The sequence below is a fragment of the Nipponia nippon genome, unplaced genomic scaffold (assembly GCF_047370975.1).
Source record: "Nipponia nippon isolate SJK-2023a ecotype South Korea unplaced genomic scaffold, ASM4737097v1 scaffold_6, whole genome shotgun sequence".
Classification (NCBI taxonomy): domain Eukaryota; kingdom Metazoa; phylum Chordata; class Aves; order Pelecaniformes; family Threskiornithidae; genus Nipponia; species Nipponia nippon.
In genome coordinates, this window is record NW_028262380.1 from 81,284,301 (window position 1) to 81,303,397 (window position 19,097).

Genomic DNA, 19,097 nt, shown 5'->3' on the forward strand with positions numbered 1-19,097 from the left:
GCAGATCTAACAAATACCTCACCTTCTCTACAAACTTTTGCCTTGCTTGACAGAAGTTTGACCCCTCTAAGATTCATCTTTAAAGATGTATAAGCTGTGCTTCAGGTATTAAATCTTCAGGTATTAAAAGAGGTATTACTGCCAAAGGATCACAGAATGTTCTCTGCTTTTATGAACAGAAAATTGAATACGTTATTGAATACCTGATCCAAAAAGTTCTGCTACGCTAAAAGCATCAAACTATTGGGAAGGGAGGAGAGGTGCTGGCATTCACGCTTCTCATTTGTGTAAGCTGCTCATGGGTTGTGCCGTGCCGAGTATCCCTCTGAATATTCCCTCGCAACAGTTTTCGGTAATTGGAATGGAAGTTACGCAAAGCTTTAGCTCCCTTTCAGAGTTTTCATTGCTTCCAGAAACAAAAATAGGCCTTTCAGAGCATGTATAAAAACAACTCGACTGGGTTTGAGTAGAGGAAGGCTGTGAAAACAAACAACTGATGTTTTTCAAACCTTCAAACCTTGATACTGACAAGGATATATACAGAACTGGTTACTATACTGTGGCGCGCTCAGTTAAAAAGCAGAAAAAATCCTCTTTCTTTGCTAGTAATACCTCTTTTTTATTTCTAAGAGGACAAAACCAAAAAAAACCCCCTTTCAATAGGTAGCCTTCAGTTTGTCCCGAAGCAAGGCGTTTTCAGGCACCCTAAGGCCGTAAAACCAATTTCACGAAACTACTGGTGGTAGCTAGTGGTTTGAAAGAAGTTGGTTTTTAATAATGCATTTGCCCAAAGTAAAAGGCAAGCCTTTAATTACCATCTCATCTTAATTCTTTGCCTAGAACACGCCTGAAGAGGTGCGATAACCTCTGAGCGTTGCTCTGAACAGTCCGCTCAGAGTGCCACGCTGAAACAAGTCAACACTTCCTAAACCCCAGGTATCTCGTCTCCCCTGAGAGTATCTCACTTGCCAGACCGAGAGCTCTATCCTGACGGGGGGAGTAGTTCTCAGAACTGTTTTTACTTTTATAAAACGAGAGGACAAAAGAAATGTGCCTTACCCTGTCCTGCAGGCTCTCTCCTTGGACGTGGTAGACTGGAATGCAGATGGAACCCATGTCGTTTCACGGAGCCGTGCGTCACACGTGTTCACACGCGATTCTCTTTGTTTCATCAGATTTACGCTGGTGCAGAAGCATACAGTGGAGTTCAACCAGGTGGCAATGGCGAACTCTGAAGGCTCAGAAGCTATGTTAAACAGAGTGATGACGAAGGACAACATCGGAGTTGCCGTGGTGTTAGAGGTGCACAAAGAATTATTTGGAGCAAGTGAGTATGACCGTGGTTCTCTCACTGACTATTCAGTTCCACGTAAAGGCACGAGTTATTCTTTAGGTAGTACGGCTCTCTAGAATATCATTGCCATTGGTGGTGGTAACCAAATACTTGCAGATGAGCAAACGCTGTTCCCTGTGCGAATTTGAGAAACGATAGCCCATCGGTGGCTAAGACAGGACACAGATGACATGATTTCCTGGCCCGGTTGCGCTCGCAGCCAGATTCCCAGCATTTAGCTTTCTCCTTTCAAGCTTTTGCCCCTGCTTACCTGTTCTGTTAAATTCTGCCTGAAGAATTAAGCTTTCCCAAGGTCAGTGTGTTTACACGCATACGCTCTTACCAATAGTCGTCGGTAATGTTCAACTTCTATTTTCAACTCACTTTTTTTCGCCCTTGATTGAATCCTTCCATCCTCCCCCAGTGATTGTATGACAGTGCTAATGTACTGATGTGGAAGAAGGAGATTATCAGGTATCTTTTCATGCCACTTGATTGACAGACTGTCATATTTTCATTAAGTTCGATCAGATGCAGCAGACGATTTCAACACACTTAAAATTGCCACCCTGCTCCGTCTGCGTGTCTGGTTTTTTGATCGCTTGCTTCCAGTGTACCCTTCAAAGGAGCAGAATATCTAAATCGCAGGACTGGAAGGAGCTGCCTGTGACTTTATGCCTCATCTTTCAGAGTACTGTTCCTCTAGTAAAAACAGCTATAGTGTTTTGCAGCAGTCAGGTTCATACTGCATTCATTTAAGCAGGTTTGAGTTTTTTCCCCAAGGGAATAAGTTCCCGTACCGTGGCAGCTAAGAGTCAGGAAACTCCCTTGTGCCTTAAATATTGAAGAGTGGTGCACGGTCAAGTGACGACCGCGTGAGCAGTAGAGAAGGAATGCAATTGTAACGGTATCAGATTATGCTGGCTATTTCTTTCCTATATTGGAGAGATTTAGTCACGTAATATTATGTGAACGCTGCGAATTTAGAAAGGAGCAGTGGTAATGCCTTTTTTCCAGCGACGAAAGTACATCCATCTGCTGGTGTGTCTGACTGGGAGTCCTCAGTAGCTAAACCCTGAATATTAACAGGGGGAAATCTGCTGTATTCGCACAATCAGCCTTTCACTGATAAAAATGTATTTCTTTATCTAGGTATGAAATCGCTTCATGTGGACAAACAGCTGCTTATTGTGGCCAATGCCCACATGCACTGGGACCCCGAATACTCAGATGTGAAACTCATTCAGACTATGATGTTTGTCTCGGAACTGAAAAATATCCTCGAGAAAGCCTCAAGCAGGCCCGGTAGCCCAACAGCAGATCCTAACTCTATCCCTCTGGTGCTGTGTGCGGATCTCAACTCATTGCCTGATTCCGGTAAGACTGGGTTTGGCTTAATTTTTAACGTACCTTTTTAGAACGTTTGAACCCTCTTTTCCTCTGAGGGCGATGGGGCGGTTTGCACTTCCCTGGGTAGGTACGGATGAAACCTTTTTAGAAACGGCTGTCTTTCGAAATCTGGCTGAAGAGAATGCAAGTCCTCCGGTTGAGTAGACTGCTTTTCGTGATCAGTTTTGCGCTCCAGAAAAGTCGGTTGCGCCTACGAAGAGGTAGGAAAGCACAAATAGGTCTTAAATCAATCGTTAAATAAATACCCGTGCCTTGAGCAGCAATAATAAGTAGGAAAGACGCGAGTTCGTGATGGAACATGAAAACTTTCTAAGGAGACGGGTTTGCTTTGGTAATTATGACGTTCGATACTGTAATGTCAGGTATATGTATGAAAGCTGCCTCTCTAGCACCCCATCACATGCCTACTACAGTAGAGGAACTACGGGTTTACTGTAATCCTCAACAAATGGTGTCGAAACCGCCGGAGAGCCTCAGTTCCCTGGCTGCGTGTCAGAAAGGTGTAGACGGCTCAGACGCGGACAAGCCAGCGCCTGTTTAGATTTCCCCTTAGCTGGAAACCTTTTTTCTGATCTCATGGGGTGTCTCGTTGGCGTTTTGGTTTTTAACACCGAGGCCAACATTCCCTGAACGTTGTATTTTAAAGCAACTCCCTGAATCCTTTCCTTTGCAAACAGGTGTAGTGGAATACTTAAGCAATGGCATAGTAGCTGACAACCACAAGGACTTCAAGGAGTTGCGTTATAACGAGTGTCTCATGAACTTCAGTGGCAACGGAAAAAACGGGGCTTCTGAAGGAAGAATTACGCATGGCTTCCAACTCAAGAGCGCCTATGAAAACAACTTGATGCCTTACACCAATTACACTTTTGATTTCAAAGTAAGCAGCGATTTTTCTGAAATGGCAGACATTGACCTGGTCTCCCCAGGATGCTGTCTTAATTTTCTGACCATTGGCTGTCTTTCTCTTTGTTCCTGTAAGTGCTTCATCACTGGTTCCTACACTCGCTGGACACTTTCCTACCGCACACAAATCCTTGATTTGCTGGTGTTTTTAAGCTTCCGACCTGGCTCTGGCCAGTGACTTAATGAGAACGGATGCAGCGCTTTGAACGCAAAACGCCACGCGCGTTTCTTACCCTAATTCCAGCGCTGTGCCTCTTCCTCTGAATCGCAGCCAGAAGCCGGTCGAGTTCAGGTTGCCAGAAGCGAGGTCTGTTCTCACTGTCGTGTTTCTCTTTCTCCCTAGGGTGTGATTGACTACATTTTCTATTCCAACACTCACATGAACGTGCTTGGTGTCCTGGGGCCTTTGGACCCTCAGTGGCTGGTTGACAACAACATCACTGGGTGTCCACACCCTCACATCCCTTCAGACCACTTCTCACTGTTAACACAACTCGAACTCCATCCTCCGCTCCTGCCTCTTGTCAACGGTGTGCACTTGCCGAACAGGAGGTAGTGGAGCCCTGCCCCTTTGAGGGCAAGAACCTGTTGTTATGGACCTGTACAGTTGTAAATCAAAGTATATAGGAGTGAAGTATGGCCAACCTTAAGCTGCTTCTTCAAGCTCCTTTCCTTATGTGTTTGATATGGGATTTTGCACATTTTGGTGCATATTGGTATCATTTGGCACTAGGGCTGGAACCAAAGTATTATTCCCTTTCCAGGTTTTTAATTTAATTTTTTTTTTTTTAAACTGGCAAGCTTTTTCTTTTCAGTAGGAAGCTGCACTTATAAATGGACAAAACGAGATTAAAAACTTGCTTATTAACATGTTTCAAGATAATGCTTTTTTCCAGAACGTGGCGAAATGAGCCAACCTTTTAGGAGAAAGAAAAACAAAAAGAGAAATGCTTGTTTTGTAGGAAGAATATTAGAAATACTGTTTGTTTGAACCCAAAACGGAGACTGAACTCTGCATCCAAAATAAATTTTGCACATTAGCGAAGCACTTAATACCCGACTAGAAATGCTTAGCAGTGTGGCCCTGCCCCTTGTCTAACTAATATTAGAAAACCAAAGATGGCTTGATAGCTGTGATAAAATTCGAGGTCTAAATTCTCCCGACGTATTCTCATTTACAACGAAGTTTCCAGCGAAGCTACGTCTCACGAGGCTTTGCAGGTGAGCGTTTAATGCTGTGTATAGATCGCTTGCTCGGCAGATGCCGCGGTGACTTTTTTCGGAGCTCTGAAGACCTCGGGTCTTTTCCGTGGGCGAGATCCGCAGGGATCCAAGGGACCTCTGTGACACAGAGCTGCCTCTCTGCTTCGGCAAGCCGGGGCGAGCCGCTGTTCAGCAGCACAGTTTGGGAGCGGGACTTAGAAATGGTAAGAAATTGCACTTGAAGCGAGGCGTTGCAAGCGTTTGGGTTCCGGGTGAATAAAGAAGTTGCAAATCCGTCCTAGGTTGCCTTTTCCGAAGTGCGGTTGCACAGACGGGAAACTTGGGATTAAATGCTTAAGCGTAGGGTACAGGAAAAAGCTGCTGGAAACGATCTTACTTCTGTCTCCAAAGGGCACGCGGAGTAGCTGTCGGCATGCTTTTTTCGTTGGGGGAGCGAGCGGTAGCCGTAATCATTCCTTGGATTATTTTTCCTGACCCTAGTTGCCAAATAGCCATCACACTTTTTTAATAATCTTTCTTTCCTGTTGTCGGTCAGGGTTGAATTCAAAAGCTGCTGGTTCATTCCCAACTGTTAATGCTCTTTGGATGTGTTGGAAATCTTTTTTTTTTTTTCCTTTTTATGCTCTAGGTGGCCAGTTCAAAACCTTGTGCCTCAAGAGGCATTAAACATAATGCAATTTTCTGAAAAATTGGTTGGCTGCTTAATGTTTAAAAAAAAAGACGGCACAGTGATAGGAAAAGGTTGTGTCTGTGTTTTTAAGTTTTTCTTTATTCTGCTTTTTTGCTGCTATAAGATTTTCTTGAATTTATATTTTAAACTTTTCATGCACTTTACTGTTTCTAGTCTCAAAATGTGATATTTTTAATAAATGAAAAAATTTTCCATTATGTGAATGAAATTTTTAAACAGATTGATAGCCTATATTTATGTCTCATTCGTACACTTAAAAAAGTCAAATTTAAATTGTGAAATTAGTTTTAAATACTAAGGAGCCATCTTCTGTCTTGCTAAACTGCTACGTCAGGCTGTTCCTCTACTCTTTAATTAAACATTTCCTTTGTCATTTTATACATAGGAAATTATCCGTAGGGAAGAAAAAAAAATCAATTGGACCTAGAGTAGAAACTATTCCCTGACTCTCGTTGGGGGCCGGGGAGGGGGCGGTGCGGGACAGGACGCAAAAATGGGTTCAACATAAACGACAACTCCCTTTTAAAAGAAGTGCCTAAAAAACGGAGGCGTCATCTATTGTCTACTATAAATTGGAAGCAATCGTAGCTGGGTGAAATTCCTGTACAGCAATTGCTTTGTGCAGCACCAAAAAAAAAAAAGCCCTTTCTAAAGACGGATTTTCCTCTAGGTGCAGGTATCTCTTTTTTAATATACCTCAGCGGTCGACACCTAGCCATTGCAGATAAATTGCAAAAGCGATTTGAGAGTATAGTACTGGAAAGTAGAATAGCATGAAAAACTTAATTTTGTGGACATTACCTTTCTGTAATCAGCTACTGTATTTTTTTGGAGGGGGGGGTGCTCTGCTCTGGAGGTGTGCACTAACAAACCCTTCTCCTCCTTTTCCTACACGCATGTTAACTAGCAACGTGAGCAATATTTCCTACCATACTTCACTCCCAATATTTTTTGAGATGTTTGTATAAAATGCAATTTAAAATTCACCTATGATTGTATATGAACTGCAGAGGAGCCCGTTTATTAATAAAAATAAAAACCAACAACAATCTTTTGTAATACCGGGGTGGGAGAGGATGGGGATGAAAAAAAAAAAACAAACCTGGCAAACATTGTAAACTGCTTAAGTTTGACTTTCCTTTGGTTTCTAACCGACTGAAGCGTTCTGTTGCGGGAAGGTGTTTAGTTGGATTTTCTCTGCTGCGAAACCCACTTCTGAACGTCCATTACGCTGTGCGATTTTTTAAAAAAAAAATAGTTATTTTAACAGACGCTGCACAAAACTTCTGGATTTAAAAAAAAATGAGTCTTGTTTATGTTTCAGTCGATGCACATAACCGGGGACGTGTTTACCCGCCTTTCACTTGTCTGGCTTCCTCCCCGTTTTCCTTCTGTTTTTTTCCCTTCCCGGCAGGAGCAGTAAGGGGATTGCGCTTTTTTCCCAGCCGAGCAGAACCGCCGCTCTCCGTAGTGATTTTCTGCTCTACGAAGAGAGGGAGCGGGGAGCAGGCAGCCGGCAGCCTCGCGCGCAGGACGAGATCCCTTGCGGCAAACATATGCATCGTCCAGATGGCGACGCTAATTTTCTTTTGACCCAGATGGAAGTTGACGGTAGGGTGTTTTCTAGGGGAGAGGGAGTAATAAGAAGCGAAATATCCCTAAGCCGAAGCAGAGACGGATGGGAAACCGTCCGTTCTCTCCATCGCTGACCCTCGGTTCCCAGCACGTCGCAGTGCTCTCGCAGCCGACGCCTGGAAAAAAAGCTCTAAGTCCTTTACTGCTCCTCGCTCTCTCGGTTTGCTTTCAAAAATATGGTGCCTGGTGTCAACTTCTAAGCAACAGCACTGCCTAAAGCAAGCAGAGAAAAAAAAAATCCAACACCCTTCTACAAGCAACTTTTTAAAATTCAGTATGGTAAATCTGTTAGATATGGGGTTTTGTGTGTGTATATATATATAAAAAAAAAAAGAATTTTGTACAATGTAGCTGAATATTTTTGTTTCCTTATTTCGATGTAAGGAGCGTGAACATTTGCGTACCACACGCTGAAGTCAGGTATGGCACAATGGGGTCCGAGACCAGCTTTCCTTCCCATTTGCCTCGTTAAAAGCTTTTGTCGTCTCTTTCTAGCATTCGTTGAGAAAATATTTCATTTTATGGGTAAGCTTCCTCTGTCTGTCGGAAGTCGCTCCTGTTTAGTCTGCAGACACATTCAGAAAAGGTCTCTTTAGTCCCAAGTCCTCGCTGTTCTGTGTTTTGTAGACTAGAAAGCCAAAATCTTTGACTTAACCTTTTCAGAAGCACTTGCCACTGACCCAACGCAGCTTTCAAAACCGTACCGTGATCTTCAGCGTTCGGGTAACGCTGTGGATGGCTGATGGGCTCCCACCTCGCTGGCTTTTCTGCGGAGACTCCTAAATCCACGTTCACGCTCTTGATCTCCCGAGGCCCACTTTACAAAGATGCTGAGCATCTGCAGCTCCCACTTAATCGCGAATATTGGGCTTTTGGAGACCGGCTTTCCGCACCCGGCCCGTGAGACGTCGGGTCCGAATCACGAGCGAGAATTTGAGACCTCAAAGGTTCATATCACTTGTTTCTCTGGGGGTTGGTTTTGGTGAGGTGGCAGGGGGGAAAGCCGAAAAGGCTTGTTGAAATTCAGAGTTTCTAGGTTCAGAAAACAGGTTGGGGAAACACTTGAAGGATTCCTAGACCAGGAGCACGGCATTCACGCCTTACTATCTAAAGACCAGATTTAAACCCAGCGACACAGCAGCAGTACTTCATTTCCATGAGGTGTTTTCAGCTTCTAGCGTCAAAACCTTCCCTTGGCACGAAACTTGGCATAGCGGGGTGGAGCGAAAGGTCTTTCAGTCCTATCCAAACCAAATCGATAGCCTGCATTAGAAATATCACCCGCATGCGATACGCACCCTCATAATGGTTTAAAAGGGGGTTTAAACGCAAATAGGAGTTCTCCTCTTCCCCAGCGACCTCAGCTTCGTACGTAATTACGATTCCTCTGTCCTTGGCTTCTGCATAGATATTTTTAATGGTAACGAAGATCTAAGGCCTGATGTAAACCTAAGGAAGGACCCTTTCCCTGTTGTACGGGGAGATGCCCGATCTAAGCGCATCCTTACCTGGCACGCTGGTATGCTAGGCAGCAGCAGGAGGCCGTTCGGCTAAAATCCGGCCGTCGGCATAAAAGAGCAGCGGGTCGTCGTCCTGCTTGGTCACCCCGCAGGTGTGACGTTCTTCTGGGCAGTCTTCGCAACCCAGACTGCCCGGGAGGAGGCGAAGCAGCCTACGAGGCTCGCCGAAGTTCGCGCTGGCTTCAGAACCGCCGTGGTTTTGGCACTGAGCGCGCACGTTGAAAAACCTCGCCTGCCTGATTTTGCGTGCCCCAAAAGGAGCTGAAGTGCTTGGTCTTGGAGGGTTTTTACCCATGGGGGCAAAGGACCTGATTTGTTAAAGACAGGGAAAGAAATAAGCCCTAGATGCAGAAAGGTTCGGGTTTTTCTGATAGACGCTATTATTAACTGAGTCTCTTCATCTCATAGTGAGGAAAAGCATCTTGCGATATGCAGCTTATCAGTTTTTAATAAGATTACAGAAGCATAGTCACGTACCCTCCCTTTCTCACCCTTCACAACACAAACCCCGAGAGAACCTGGTGGAAACCGTTCACCTCTTCAGTCCCTACGCCAAGCATCAGCCAAGAACTCACTTGAAGATTAAAAACAAGTTTAGAAGGAGATTATAAGGCTCTAGATCCAGGCACAGCTCTAAGGGATACAGCGTCTTCTCCTGTGACCACTCTTTGCCCTGACACCGACCACGGCTTTGCTTTTCCTCCGGGAAACGAGAGCAGGGACAAAAACCAGAGGGGATGAGGCAGGTGCAGGTATTGCCCGATCAGAAAAGGGACCAAATTAACACCTTTAAAGAACTCCTTCATCCTAAGAAAAATGATTTGGCTTTATAGAAGGTATTAAGAGACGATAAAGTTTGCTGGTTTGGCTATGTTCGGGGATGACGGACTTCAGCAGTACAGTTTCTTGGAGTATATCTGAAAATAAACATGAGGATAGAGAAACGCTCGGGTACTTTGGTACGTCAGGGTGTTTTAAACAGCGTTGATGGCAAAGCACGCCAAGTGATATGACTCTTTCTTCTTTTTTTCCCTCCCCCCCTGCGGTCGTACGGTGTGTTTAGCTTGCAAAATCTCTCACCGTTTGGGTGGTGAAGGTTAGAGCGACCCTGGTACTTGGTCTTGTCAACAGTTCCTACAATTTAGGCGTTTACTGAGTTTGCATTTGTCTGTATTTGTCTTTGTTCCAAAGCAAAAAAAAAAAAACAACCAAAAAAAAAAACAAACCTCACGGTGGCTTTCTTTACAAGTGCTATGTTACATGGCTTTGTTTTCCGTTTTTAATTATCGCGTTGTGCGTTTGCTTTCCGAGCAATTAAAGTGTTTCTGTGCACCCTGTTAGATAAATATGCCCTTAATTCATAAACTCCCCGGCCGGAGCGGAGCAGCGGCGCTGGGAGCCCGGGCTCCCCCTCACGCCCCATCTCAGGGTGGTTATTTGGGGAGGTTGGGGTTTTTTTAGTGGGATTTCTTTCTCCTGTGTTGTCTTTGCAACCGCAAGGTCCTGTCCCTCAAAAGATGGAAGTGCACGTGGGGAGGGGGGGAAGCTGCAGTGTCACTCCCGGCCACGCTTACGCTCACATTTTAGGGGGGTTTACGTCTCGTTTTATGGAAACGATAGCTTCGCTTTAAATCGAGAGGTTTAAATCGAGGCTGCCTTCCCCACCAGCCCTGACGACGGGGACGGGGTAGCTCTCCCAGGCCAAAAGCTTTGCAAAGTTTGACACCAGCCCTAGGCATCACGCTTGCAAGAGCAGCAGCCTTCAACTGAGACTTGAGCAAAAAAACCCGAGTAACTTGCTTATTCCGTGTTTCCCACGAGCAGAAATAATAAGAAACCTCGCCAGGTCTCTCCTTTGCTTTTACAAAAGGAGCCTTTTCTTCTCTCCCTGTGAAAGAACTCATGTTTTGGAGAAAGTGCCACGCCACAGTGCAGTTCCCCCCGTGATTATGCTCTGCAATGAAAAACTCACCGAGAAAGCGAATTCCCATCGAGCGGGGACCCAGGCAGGGGGAAGCCCCGCTCCCCAGCACAGACCCGGCCCGGACAAAAGAACGACGACGAGCGAACTAAGCAGCCCTGCCTTTCTATAACCTTAGGGCAGTTCGGGAAAGGGAGGTCCTCAAAACTCTGAACTGTTACTTTTTTCTTCCCTTTTTAATTTTTTTTGTTCTAATTTTTAATTTCAACACGCCCCCCCGCACCGTGGAGATGGGGTACTGCTCACACGTGATGGATAGGGCTAAATATCTGCTTGTTTCTTCCCGCCTGTGTACTTTTATTTCCTTCTGTAGGCAATAAACAGCCCTTTTGCAACCACTCCTGGCCCCTGCTATGGTTCCTGAGAAGCACAGGGCGGGAAGGAGGGGGACATGGGGACAAGCCGGGGGTTTCACGGTGGCCCTGGGACGCACTTGTGGCATCCAGGGGGGTGGGTGACGCAGATTTGATTCCTGCCTTTTTGGGGAGATCCCCAGACACCTACGAGCAGCATGGCCAAGCCAGATTTTTAAATGATGATAGTTTTGCACGGGGTTGCAAGTTCTACCGGCGTCACCTCGGTCCCTGTGGCCAAGGGACGTCCCCGCGCCTTGCCGGGGTCCCCGCGGGACGTATGCATCCATCCCAGGAAAATGGGGGTCCACAGAGAGATCCTCAGCCACTCACTGGGAAATTTCCCAGTATCTCCCATTTCTCCTGGGCTTGCACAACTGGGAGCCAGCACCGTGGGGCTGCAGAGGTCAGACCCCATCTAACTCCCGCTGGCGTCCCATAGCGTGACCCTCTCCTCCCAGGAGCCGTCAGAAAAAGGCACGAGAACTCGGGGCAGAGGAAAGGCGGCGCGTTGGGAAGCGCCCCGCAGCAAAGCGGCGGAGGGCTGCCCGGTGCCCCTGTCCACTCTCGCTCCCCCAGCCCAAAAATCCGAATTTTTACACAAATCCGCGCAGAAAGAGCTGCCGCAGCCAAGGAAGGAAGCACGTTCATCCTTTTATTGATGGCGCCCGGGACGGGCTGCCGTTGCGTGCAGAAATGGAGGGCGACGCTGGGCGCCCGAGGGGAAAGCCTTTTTTTGGGGGGAGCGGGGGAAGGCTCCTGCCCCCTGCCAAAACCCCAGGAGCAGAGCAAGCCCCGGCGTTGTGCCGCGAAACCCGGCGTACGTCGGCGCGGAGGGGTTATATCGCTGCTATCCCTGCAGAGGAATAAATAACCGCGGCTGGTTATTTATTATCGTAAGCTGACAGAAGGAGAGACGGGCCGGGGGGTCTGCAAGGAGGCCGGCACCACCGCTCCGCTCCCCCAGCCCACCACTCCGCTTCCCGCCGCGGCCGCGCCGCCGCTTCTTTTTTGTTGGCGTTCCTGCAGATTTTAGGGGAGGAAAAAAACGAAAACAAAGCAGTCAGGAGGAGGGGATGGTCCTGCCGACGCGTTCGATATGCCGCTCGTTTTTCGGTCGCCGGGCGTTGCGTACCTCTGCGTCAGCTTGTGGATGAGCAGCTGGATCCAGGGCGCCTCGGGGGCCACGCACACCTTCTTGTTTTTCTTCAAGGTGAGGCTGCAAGGTGATGAGACCCTCTCAGCCCCACGCATGCCCCTTCCCCAAAATTTTTCCAACCGCACTGCTGTCTGCAGAGAAAACCCCTCTTGCTCCCTGGCACGGTTAGGAGCACGCCCCTGCCACCCTCGCTGGGAGATAGGCAAGATTTTTTGGGCCTCGAGCTCGGCTCCGTGAGCCACGCTGGGGGTAACCCCAATTAAACTGAGCAGCAGCATCCCACGCAACAGCCTGCGCCTTGCAAGAGTCACCACAAAGTTTGGGAGCTGCAGAGAGGGTGCAAGCGCCCGCCTATTTTTGTGCTGGTATCCGAGCAAGCAATTTGCAGGAATTGCTTTGCCGGCTTTCCACTTACATGATCTCCTTCCTCCTGCAGTGAATACCCGGCGGCGTAACGTCGATGGCAAGGATCAGCCCCAAGTTGATGACCTGGGCGGTCGATTTGATGCACTTGCACCTCATGTTGGTCAGCAGGCTCTCCAGCGACAGACCTGCACCCGAGAGCAGCCCACACCCAGGTCTCGGCCCCCGTGGGTGTCTCAGCCCCCGTGGGTGTCTCGGCCCCCTCCCGCTGCCATGCCCGTGCCACCGTCCCCATGCCACCGTCCTGTCCCCTTCCTGGCACCCACGGGGCTGTTTGCAGGAACAGGCTTGCGTTAATGGGGTTTGCAGCGGCAAGCGGCGAGAGCAGCGAGGCTAATCCCTCCCGGCACGGTCTCAAAGCTTTCTTTTCACGCATATGGAGGGGATTTAACTTCAAGGCTTGAAAACTTCACCAACACTTTATGAATTAAACCCCATCGAGCACTCGAGTTTCATGGGGGTCTTCAAGAGAAGCAGCTTAAACCCATCACGCAAATCCCCCCGCCCCGGTCCCAGGCAGCCCCCTCCAGCTTAGCCACTGCGTTTAGAAGATAAACTCAAGCTCAAAGATAGGCAAGAGACAAGTCTGAAAGCTCAGAGGAGCCCATGCTCAGCCCCATCCAGGACCCCCAATGTCCCTGCCGAGGAATTTGAAGGGGGAGACGGACGGACACCCCGAGGTCACTCACCGCCCCCCGGCACCAGGTTGCTCAGGAGCAGGGCCAGGGCCAGCACCGCCGGCAGCAGCTGCATCCTTGCCGCCCGCCCCGAGCCACCGTGGGGGCTGCTTTATAGCCAGACCCGCTGGGGATGTTGTAGGCTGGGAAACGCCCCGGGAACGGGGGGAAAGGAGCTGCCGCACGCTTCAACTTCCCTGCCGTCGCTTCCCCCCGTCGCACGTGGCCCACACCGCCTCCCCGCCGAAAAAGGCAGAAACCACCGCAGCCGCCTCCTAAAACCTCCCCATTGCCCCATGTTTCTTGGTGAAGAAAGGCCGGTGATCCCCGATCTACTCCCCGTCCCACGGGGACTCGCTCCCCTGCGCACCCCCAAGCCCCTGGCGCGGCGCGGGAAGGGACGCGAGCGACACTGAGCGAGGGCTGCCGCCTTTATTGGATCTGTTGGGTTGTGCCCCAAGGGGACAGCCAGCTCCCGGCCACGGGGTGGGAGGGCGGGGAAGCGGGGACTGACATTTTTAAAGGCTTAAATGCCTAAAACGCAAAGGAAAAAGGGGCTCGGGGCATCACGCAGCAGCATTCTCCCCTCCGCATTGGGGCAAGGTGACAGCGGGATGGGGGGAGTCCAGTTTCGGGCCCGGCACATCTGGCCGTCCCGCCGGTGGCAGCTTCCTCAGTGGGGAGCCTGTTTCTTCCTCCTGCCAAAAGCAGAAGGGGGGGGAGAAACGTGTGAAAATCAGTCTCCACGGGATGCCCCTGGTCCCGCCGGGAGCCCCTTTCGCTCGGGATGGAGGGAGGCTTACAGGTTAGGGAGGTCCTGCAGGAGTTTCTTCACCCAAGGGGTGTCAGGATCCAGGCAGACCCTCTCCAGAGTTTTTAGCTTAATCCTAGAAAACACGGGGTTTCAGCACCATCACTTCCCCCTCCCCTCGGCTGCTCGAGCCCCCCTGGGCTTCTCATAAAGAAAAAGAGTGCAAAATTGAAATAATTCAGGGAAGACGGGGGGGAACAGAGGGCTCGTGCCCCCCGGGAGCCACTTACACCACCTCGAGGCGCCGGCAGCTGCTCCCCACCGGCCGGACCTCGATGCTGCTGTATTTCCGCGGGGGGATGAAGGCCCTGGTGGTCTTGGCGCAGCGGCAGCTCAGGTTGCCGTTGGCTTCCAGGAGAGCTGGAGGGGCACATGGCCGTGGCTCACGCATCGCCCGAAAACCCGCCGCCATCCCCAAAACCCATTCTGGGCAATGCATCTCCCCCTACATCCCACCAGGATCACCGCACCCACTTGCAAAAGAGCCTCAGTGGTATTTAAGCCCAAGAGACGGCAGCGGGATGCCGCCTCCAAAAACCTCCCCCCTCCACCTGCATCCTCCAGCCCCGCGTGTGGGGACACGGGGACCCTCACCTGCATCCCCAGGGCGGTGGGTCGCCAGCAGCACCCCCAGCAGCAGGGCCACCCGCGCAGCCATGCCGGCCCCATCCCTGGCCCCGCAGCATCCCCCTATTTGAGCCAGAAAATAGGAGAAGTGAGGCGGTGCAGGCGGGAGGCCCTGGGGTGGTTTTCACCCGTCTCCGTTCCCTGCTGACAGCGCTTGCTGAGCTTGCAACACCGCTGATAAAAAGCAACTCGGGGCTTGGTGGGGGCCCAGGCTTCCTGAAACCGGCTCCGTTTTCCCCTTCCTACGAAGCCAGGTCTTGTAAAGCTATCGGTCGTTTCCCCCAACGCTTGTTCTTAGCCCACGTAGCCGTGCAAACCGGAAGGCTCTTGGGGTGCTTTTCTTTTTTCGCATGATCAGGTATTACTCTTTTCTCCTATGCCCGCATTTCCCCCCTGCAAGGCGCATCCTGGCCTGAGCTTTGGTGGCATATGCTTTTGCTCTTTTCCCCCGTGGCCGATTATCCCAAAACTCTCGCACCCATTCCCTGTATTTCCTTATCGGCCTTTACTGCTTCCAAACCTCAGCCCCATCCCGAACGCTTGGAGTTGGGGCGCGTTGGCTGCATCACCCGTCTCCCTGCACCACGGCAGCCTTCAAATCAGCACCGCGGGAGACAACAGGTTATGCCGGGATGGAACTTGGCTTCCCAATGGCTGTGCCGGGGCTGCCGGACCCAGTTCAGGGCTGGGACACCCATCCCAGCTACTGTCGCTGCCTTAAGACAAACCCTTTCTCGCCCCCGTCTCACTCCTCTGCCTAAAAGGAGTTTTCATCACGCCCGACACGCACCGGGGCGCTGCCCTCGTTCCCCTACCTATAGTGGAAATACCTCACCTGACGTATATTCAAATGCACATTTTAATGCCCGCGGCGTATCTGTGAAAGAGCATCAAGACAAGAGCGCCGGATGCAAACAACAGTAAATTCAGCTCTAGGGGGGCTACGACGGTGGGGTTCATCAAAGCTCTACCGAGTTTCTTCGAAGCTAGGCGATCCAGGGAAAATACAACAGGAGGAAAAAAACCCTGAATTCTATTGGACTTGAGCTCTCAGGACAGGACACACCACGCTGCATAATAAAAAACCCGGACGCGCGCTCCGTCGCTTCGCACGGGAAGAGTCGCAAAGCCATTCCTGCAGAGGCGGGAGCAGCCCCTGCCAGAGCAAGGCTTCGCAGCCTACGGGCAAGTAAATAAACGAAGGGTTCACGTTCACGCTGATCCAGGGACCAAACGCGGGGGGGGGGGGGGGAGGAACACCCCCGCGAACCTGCCGCGGGGCTGGGGTCGGCGGCGAGCCGCCCTCCCTGCAGCGGCCGCCGCCGGGGCCGGACGCGGGGCTTTCGGGAAGGGGAGGGAAGCGAGGGCAAAGTGAGGAGCGGCCAGGTTTGCACGCCTGTGCATCATCCGCCAGCCTGTCTCAGGGCTCCGAGCGTCAACTTCCTTAGCGGGAAACTTATTTTTTCTTCCTGCGAAAAGCAGAAGGAGGAGAAATGTGTGAACGTAGAGAAAAGTGGGTCCTGGGGGAGGAAGCTCCTGCCCCGGCTGAAGGAAGTCACCGCTGTTTCCCCGGGGCAGCCGTCACCCGCGGGGACGTCTCCCAGCTGCCCTACGCTGTGCCAGAAACCTGGGCATGACGAAGAAGGGCGGCTTTCCCAGCCGAGCACCGACGCACTATTGCACTCGCAATGAGCAAACCCTTCTCCTGCCATTCCCCCCCCCCCCCCCCAATACATTTTTTTTTTTCACTAAAATGTGTTCAGGGATGCGGCACTGTGCACAAGCCGGGGGGAGCACAACCCCAGTGCCGCTTTGCACACCGAGGTCTCACCCCTCATCGCCTTGCGAGTGGGTCCCTTGGCCCCCGGCAGCCCCCCGAGAGCCCTCGGTCCTCTGAGCGCTCCCCAGGACCCCAGGCGCGATGGGATGCTGGCCAGGGCCGCCTGAGCCAAAGGGTTTTTCGCCAAAGCAACTTACGTGCCAGCAATACGCTTCAGCAGTTTCTTTACCCAAGGGGCATCGGGATTCACGCACACCTTCCCTGAGGGTTTTAATTTAATTCTGAAACGCAAGGAGAGTTTATGAGCATTACCCTCCCCTCCAAAGGCAGGGATTGGAGCAGCCGGAGCTGATCTGCGAGGCTCAGCTTTCATTCACAGCGCCAGCAGAATCGCAGAAAGCTGCGAGCGACAGAGGGAAGCCACAGGACCATCAGGAAAAAGCAAGATGCAACACGTTCCCGTGCGAGGCGGAGACCGTGCTTGAAGCCGAAAGACAATTTTCTCTGTAGATTTACAAATGTATCAGTGCTGAGCACTTAAAGAAATCTTGACCCGAGATGCTGTTTGCTCTCAGGAGTGTTGCGTATCAATAGCGGAAAAATTGGTTAAGGCTTGTCCTGCCTCGGTGTCCGAGGATGTGCTCTCTCCAAACGGCAAACACCCCCACCAGCACGCTCCCCGCTCAGCACCAGCGTGCGGAAAAAATGCTGGAAAGGCTCATTTCGGTCCTGGGGAGCTCCGGCAGGTCAGCTGGGCTCCGATGTTTCTCAGCCCTGAAGCGTGAGCGAGCTTGCCGGCATTTTTGAAAGGCTTTAGCGTTCAGCAAGAGAGCGGGGAAGCAGGGTGGTTGCAGAAGACAAGGCGCAGCGCTGGCCCTGCCGCTCTGCGGGGGCCGGAGGGGAAAGCAGCTCCCTGCCCCGCGAGCCCCCCGCAGCACTTACATGATCTCTGTACGTCTGCAGGTGCTTCCCACGGGTCTTATCTCAATGCTTTCGTATCTCTTCGGACTGAGGTAGTCCGAAGTCGTTTTTGCGCACCTACAGTTCAGGTTTCCATTCACCTCCAGGATGGCTGAGAAAGAGAGAAGGCAACAACTTACAAACAGCGTTATTTAGACATGCAGCGACTCCAAATCTGTTAGAGAGGCCAAGAAATTGTCCCTTTCTGTGCTTTCACTGAACAACACTGCAAGGACCATGCTAAGAAACCGTTACCAGCGCCTCTACCTCGGTACCCCACTCTCACACAGCTCCTGAAAGCTGAACCGGGTCCTAGCAAAGGAGAACGGTCGTGCTCCTTCCTCAGCTACGAGAAAAACCCTGGGCTAAACAGCCAGGAGTCCCCGGCTCCTCCGCTCCCTTGGGGCGCAGGATGCAGGTGACGCCCACCCACCGCGAGGACCACGGCAGGCCGGGAACCGAGAGGCGCAGGGATCTCTGCAAAGACGCCAGCAGCTCACCTGCGCGGGCTGAGTGGGACATCACCAGCAGCAGCAGCAGCCACGGGAGCACCGGGGCTCCCGTCCGCAGCCCAGCCGGCGCTCGCATCCTCGCAGCAGGCTCAGCCCCAGAGACGGTCTGAGGAACCGGGTGAAGAAACAGCCCTATTTATTCGCGAGGGTCACGCTCCGACACAAGCGGCAAGATTCAAACTTCAGCAATCACATCTAGCAAGCGGACCGTGAAAAGAGGTGACGTAGTTTCTCGTAGGCTCCCCGCAGCCGGGTGAGAAGCTGAATTCACAATATTATTGATTAAAATCAGCCATTGGGACAAAGTGGATATTCGGATTCCCCACACCCTGTTTCTGATTAGCTGGGTCAGCACAAACATCTCCCTTCGTTCCCTTTAGCATTTACCCCTCAACCACAAAAAGAGCCCAGAATGAAATCGGAGCGCAACCCCTGGGTAAGCAGGGTTTTTTTTAATACACTCAGATATTTACATATTTCTTTCTTAGGGCTATAATTCCCCCACGCTATTTTTGCTATCTCTTACATCAGCAAAAATGCCTAGCACCGTACCGTGGAAAAATAATAAAGATCTCTGCTGTACGTTTCCACTACAAATCTAACACTTTGGTGTACGAGTAAAACACCCAAGAAACGCAAGAAATGACTGGTACAGTAGCAGCAGCAAAAAGCAAACTATTCCTACGTCTCTGCACCGTTGTGACTAAGCGCCGACGTGCGCATTTACCAGCGGCGACTTTCTTGGTACCAGCGGCCTGGGTGTGAAACACGGGCGGATGGCAGAGAACGGCAGGAGGAAAAGCAACGGGGCCGGGATGGACTTGGGGATTTCTGAGGGGGAGACCTGAGCTCTCCCCTTGCAGTACTGGGACGGGAGGGAGAGGGGCTGCAGCCCCGCTGTTTCCCTTGTGAACGTCTCTCTATTTTGTGCCCAGCGTGCCCTTCGATAACATAGGGATAAAACCCCATTTGGATGCACAAGGAGCCACGGAACGGCACCAGGGGCAGCTTCAGGGGTTATCCTATGTGGCCCCATCTAGTAGCCCATTACAGCACTTAGGACCTGAAATAGTCTGGGCTTAGAGGTGTCCTGCC

General features: G+C 50.9%; 4 protein-coding genes across 7 annotated transcripts in view; 1 reads left to right on the plus strand and 3 right to left on the minus strand.

Moving 5' to 3' along the window:
* Positions 1–11,038, plus strand: part of CNOT6L (CCR4-NOT transcription complex subunit 6 like) — a 38,135-nt gene extending 27,097 nt beyond the window's left edge. For all 4 annotated transcript variants that reach the window (XM_087737903.1, XM_087737902.1, XM_087737900.1 and 1 more), the window contains 4 exons: positions 1,176–1,327; positions 2,486–2,710; positions 3,421–3,623; positions 3,993–11,038. In XM_087737903.1, coding sequence (XP_087594029.1) covers positions 1,176–1,327; positions 2,486–2,710; positions 3,421–3,623; positions 3,993–4,205 — 793 coding nt within the window. In that variant the 3' untranslated portion in view covers positions 4,206–11,038. The remainder of the gene's footprint in view (positions 1–1,175; positions 1,328–2,485; positions 2,711–3,420; positions 3,624–3,992) is intronic.
* Positions 11,039–11,862: 824 nt separating this feature from the next.
* Positions 11,863–13,388, minus strand: LOC148051617 (C-X-C motif chemokine 2-like). The gene is made up of 4 exons (XM_087737920.1): positions 13,325–13,388; positions 12,628–12,763; positions 12,189–12,272; positions 11,863–12,076 (listed from the first exon to the last, which is right to left on the minus strand). Exons 1-4 carry the CDS (start codon positions 13,386–13,388, stop codon positions 11,938–11,940), a joined length of 423 nt encoding a protein of 140 aa, XP_087594046.1. The 3' UTR covers positions 11,863–11,937.
* A 418-nt stretch (positions 13,389–13,806) lies between these two features.
* Positions 13,807–14,828, minus strand: LOC104023390 (alveolar macrophage chemotactic factor). The gene is made up of 4 exons (XM_009477198.2): positions 14,718–14,828; positions 14,354–14,483; positions 14,116–14,199; positions 13,807–14,010 (listed from the first exon to the last, which is right to left on the minus strand). The coding sequence occupies exons 1-4, from the start codon at positions 14,779–14,781 to the stop codon at positions 13,986–13,988; spliced, it is 303 nt and encodes a 100-aa protein (XP_009475473.2). The 5' UTR covers positions 14,782–14,828; the 3' UTR covers positions 13,807–13,985.
* An 858-nt stretch (positions 14,829–15,686) lies between these two features.
* Positions 15,687–18,101, minus strand: LOC104023389 (C-X-C motif chemokine 2). Its single transcript, XM_087737921.1, has 4 exons — positions 17,991–18,101; positions 17,473–17,602; positions 16,728–16,811; positions 15,687–16,219 (listed from the first exon to the last, which is right to left on the minus strand). The coding sequence occupies exons 1-4, from the start codon at positions 18,076–18,078 to the stop codon at positions 16,207–16,209; spliced, it is 315 nt and encodes a 104-aa protein (XP_087594047.1). The 5' UTR covers positions 18,079–18,101; the 3' UTR covers positions 15,687–16,206.
* Between the last annotated feature and the right edge of the window lie 996 nt (positions 18,102–19,097).

Bases quoted from the DNA above. Each gene is read 5' to 3' on its own strand.
- LOC148051617 (XM_087737920.1), bottom strand. From the start codon at position 13,388: ATGCAGCTGCTGCCGGCGGTGCTGGCCCTGGCCCTGCTCCTGAGCAAC. The intron at 12,764-13,324 runs GTGAGTGACCTC...TCTCGGGTGCAG, and splicing joins CAACCTGGTGCCGGGGGGCG to GTCTGTCGCTGGAGAGCCTG. The intron at 12,273-12,627 runs GTAAGTGGAAAG...ATCACCTTGCAG, and splicing joins TGCAGGAGGAAGGAGATCAT to CCTCACCTTGAAGAAAAACA.
- LOC104023390 (XM_009477198.2), bottom strand. From the start codon at position 14,781: ATGGCTGCGCGGGTGGCCCTGCTGCTGGGGGTGCTGCTGGCGACCCAC. The intron at 14,484-14,717 runs GTGAGGGTCCCC...GTGCCCCTCCAG, and splicing joins CCACCGCCCTGGGGATGCAG to CTCTCCTGGAAGCCAACGGC. The intron at 14,011-14,115 runs GTAAGCCTCCCT...TGCTTTTGGCAG, and splicing joins CTGCAGGACCTCCCTAACCT to GAGGAAGAAACAGGCTCCCC.
- LOC104023389 (XM_087737921.1), bottom strand. From the start codon at position 18,078: ATGCGAGCGCCGGCTGGGCTGCGGACGGGAGCCCCGGTGCTCCCGTGG. The intron at 17,603-17,990 runs GTGAGCTGCTGG...TCTCTTTCTCAG, and splicing joins GTCCCACTCAGCCCGCGCAG to CCATCCTGGAGGTGAATGGA. The intron at 16,812-17,472 runs GTAAGTGCTGCG...CTTGCGTTTCAG, and splicing joins TGCAGACGTACAGAGATCAT to AATTAAATTAAAACCCTCAG.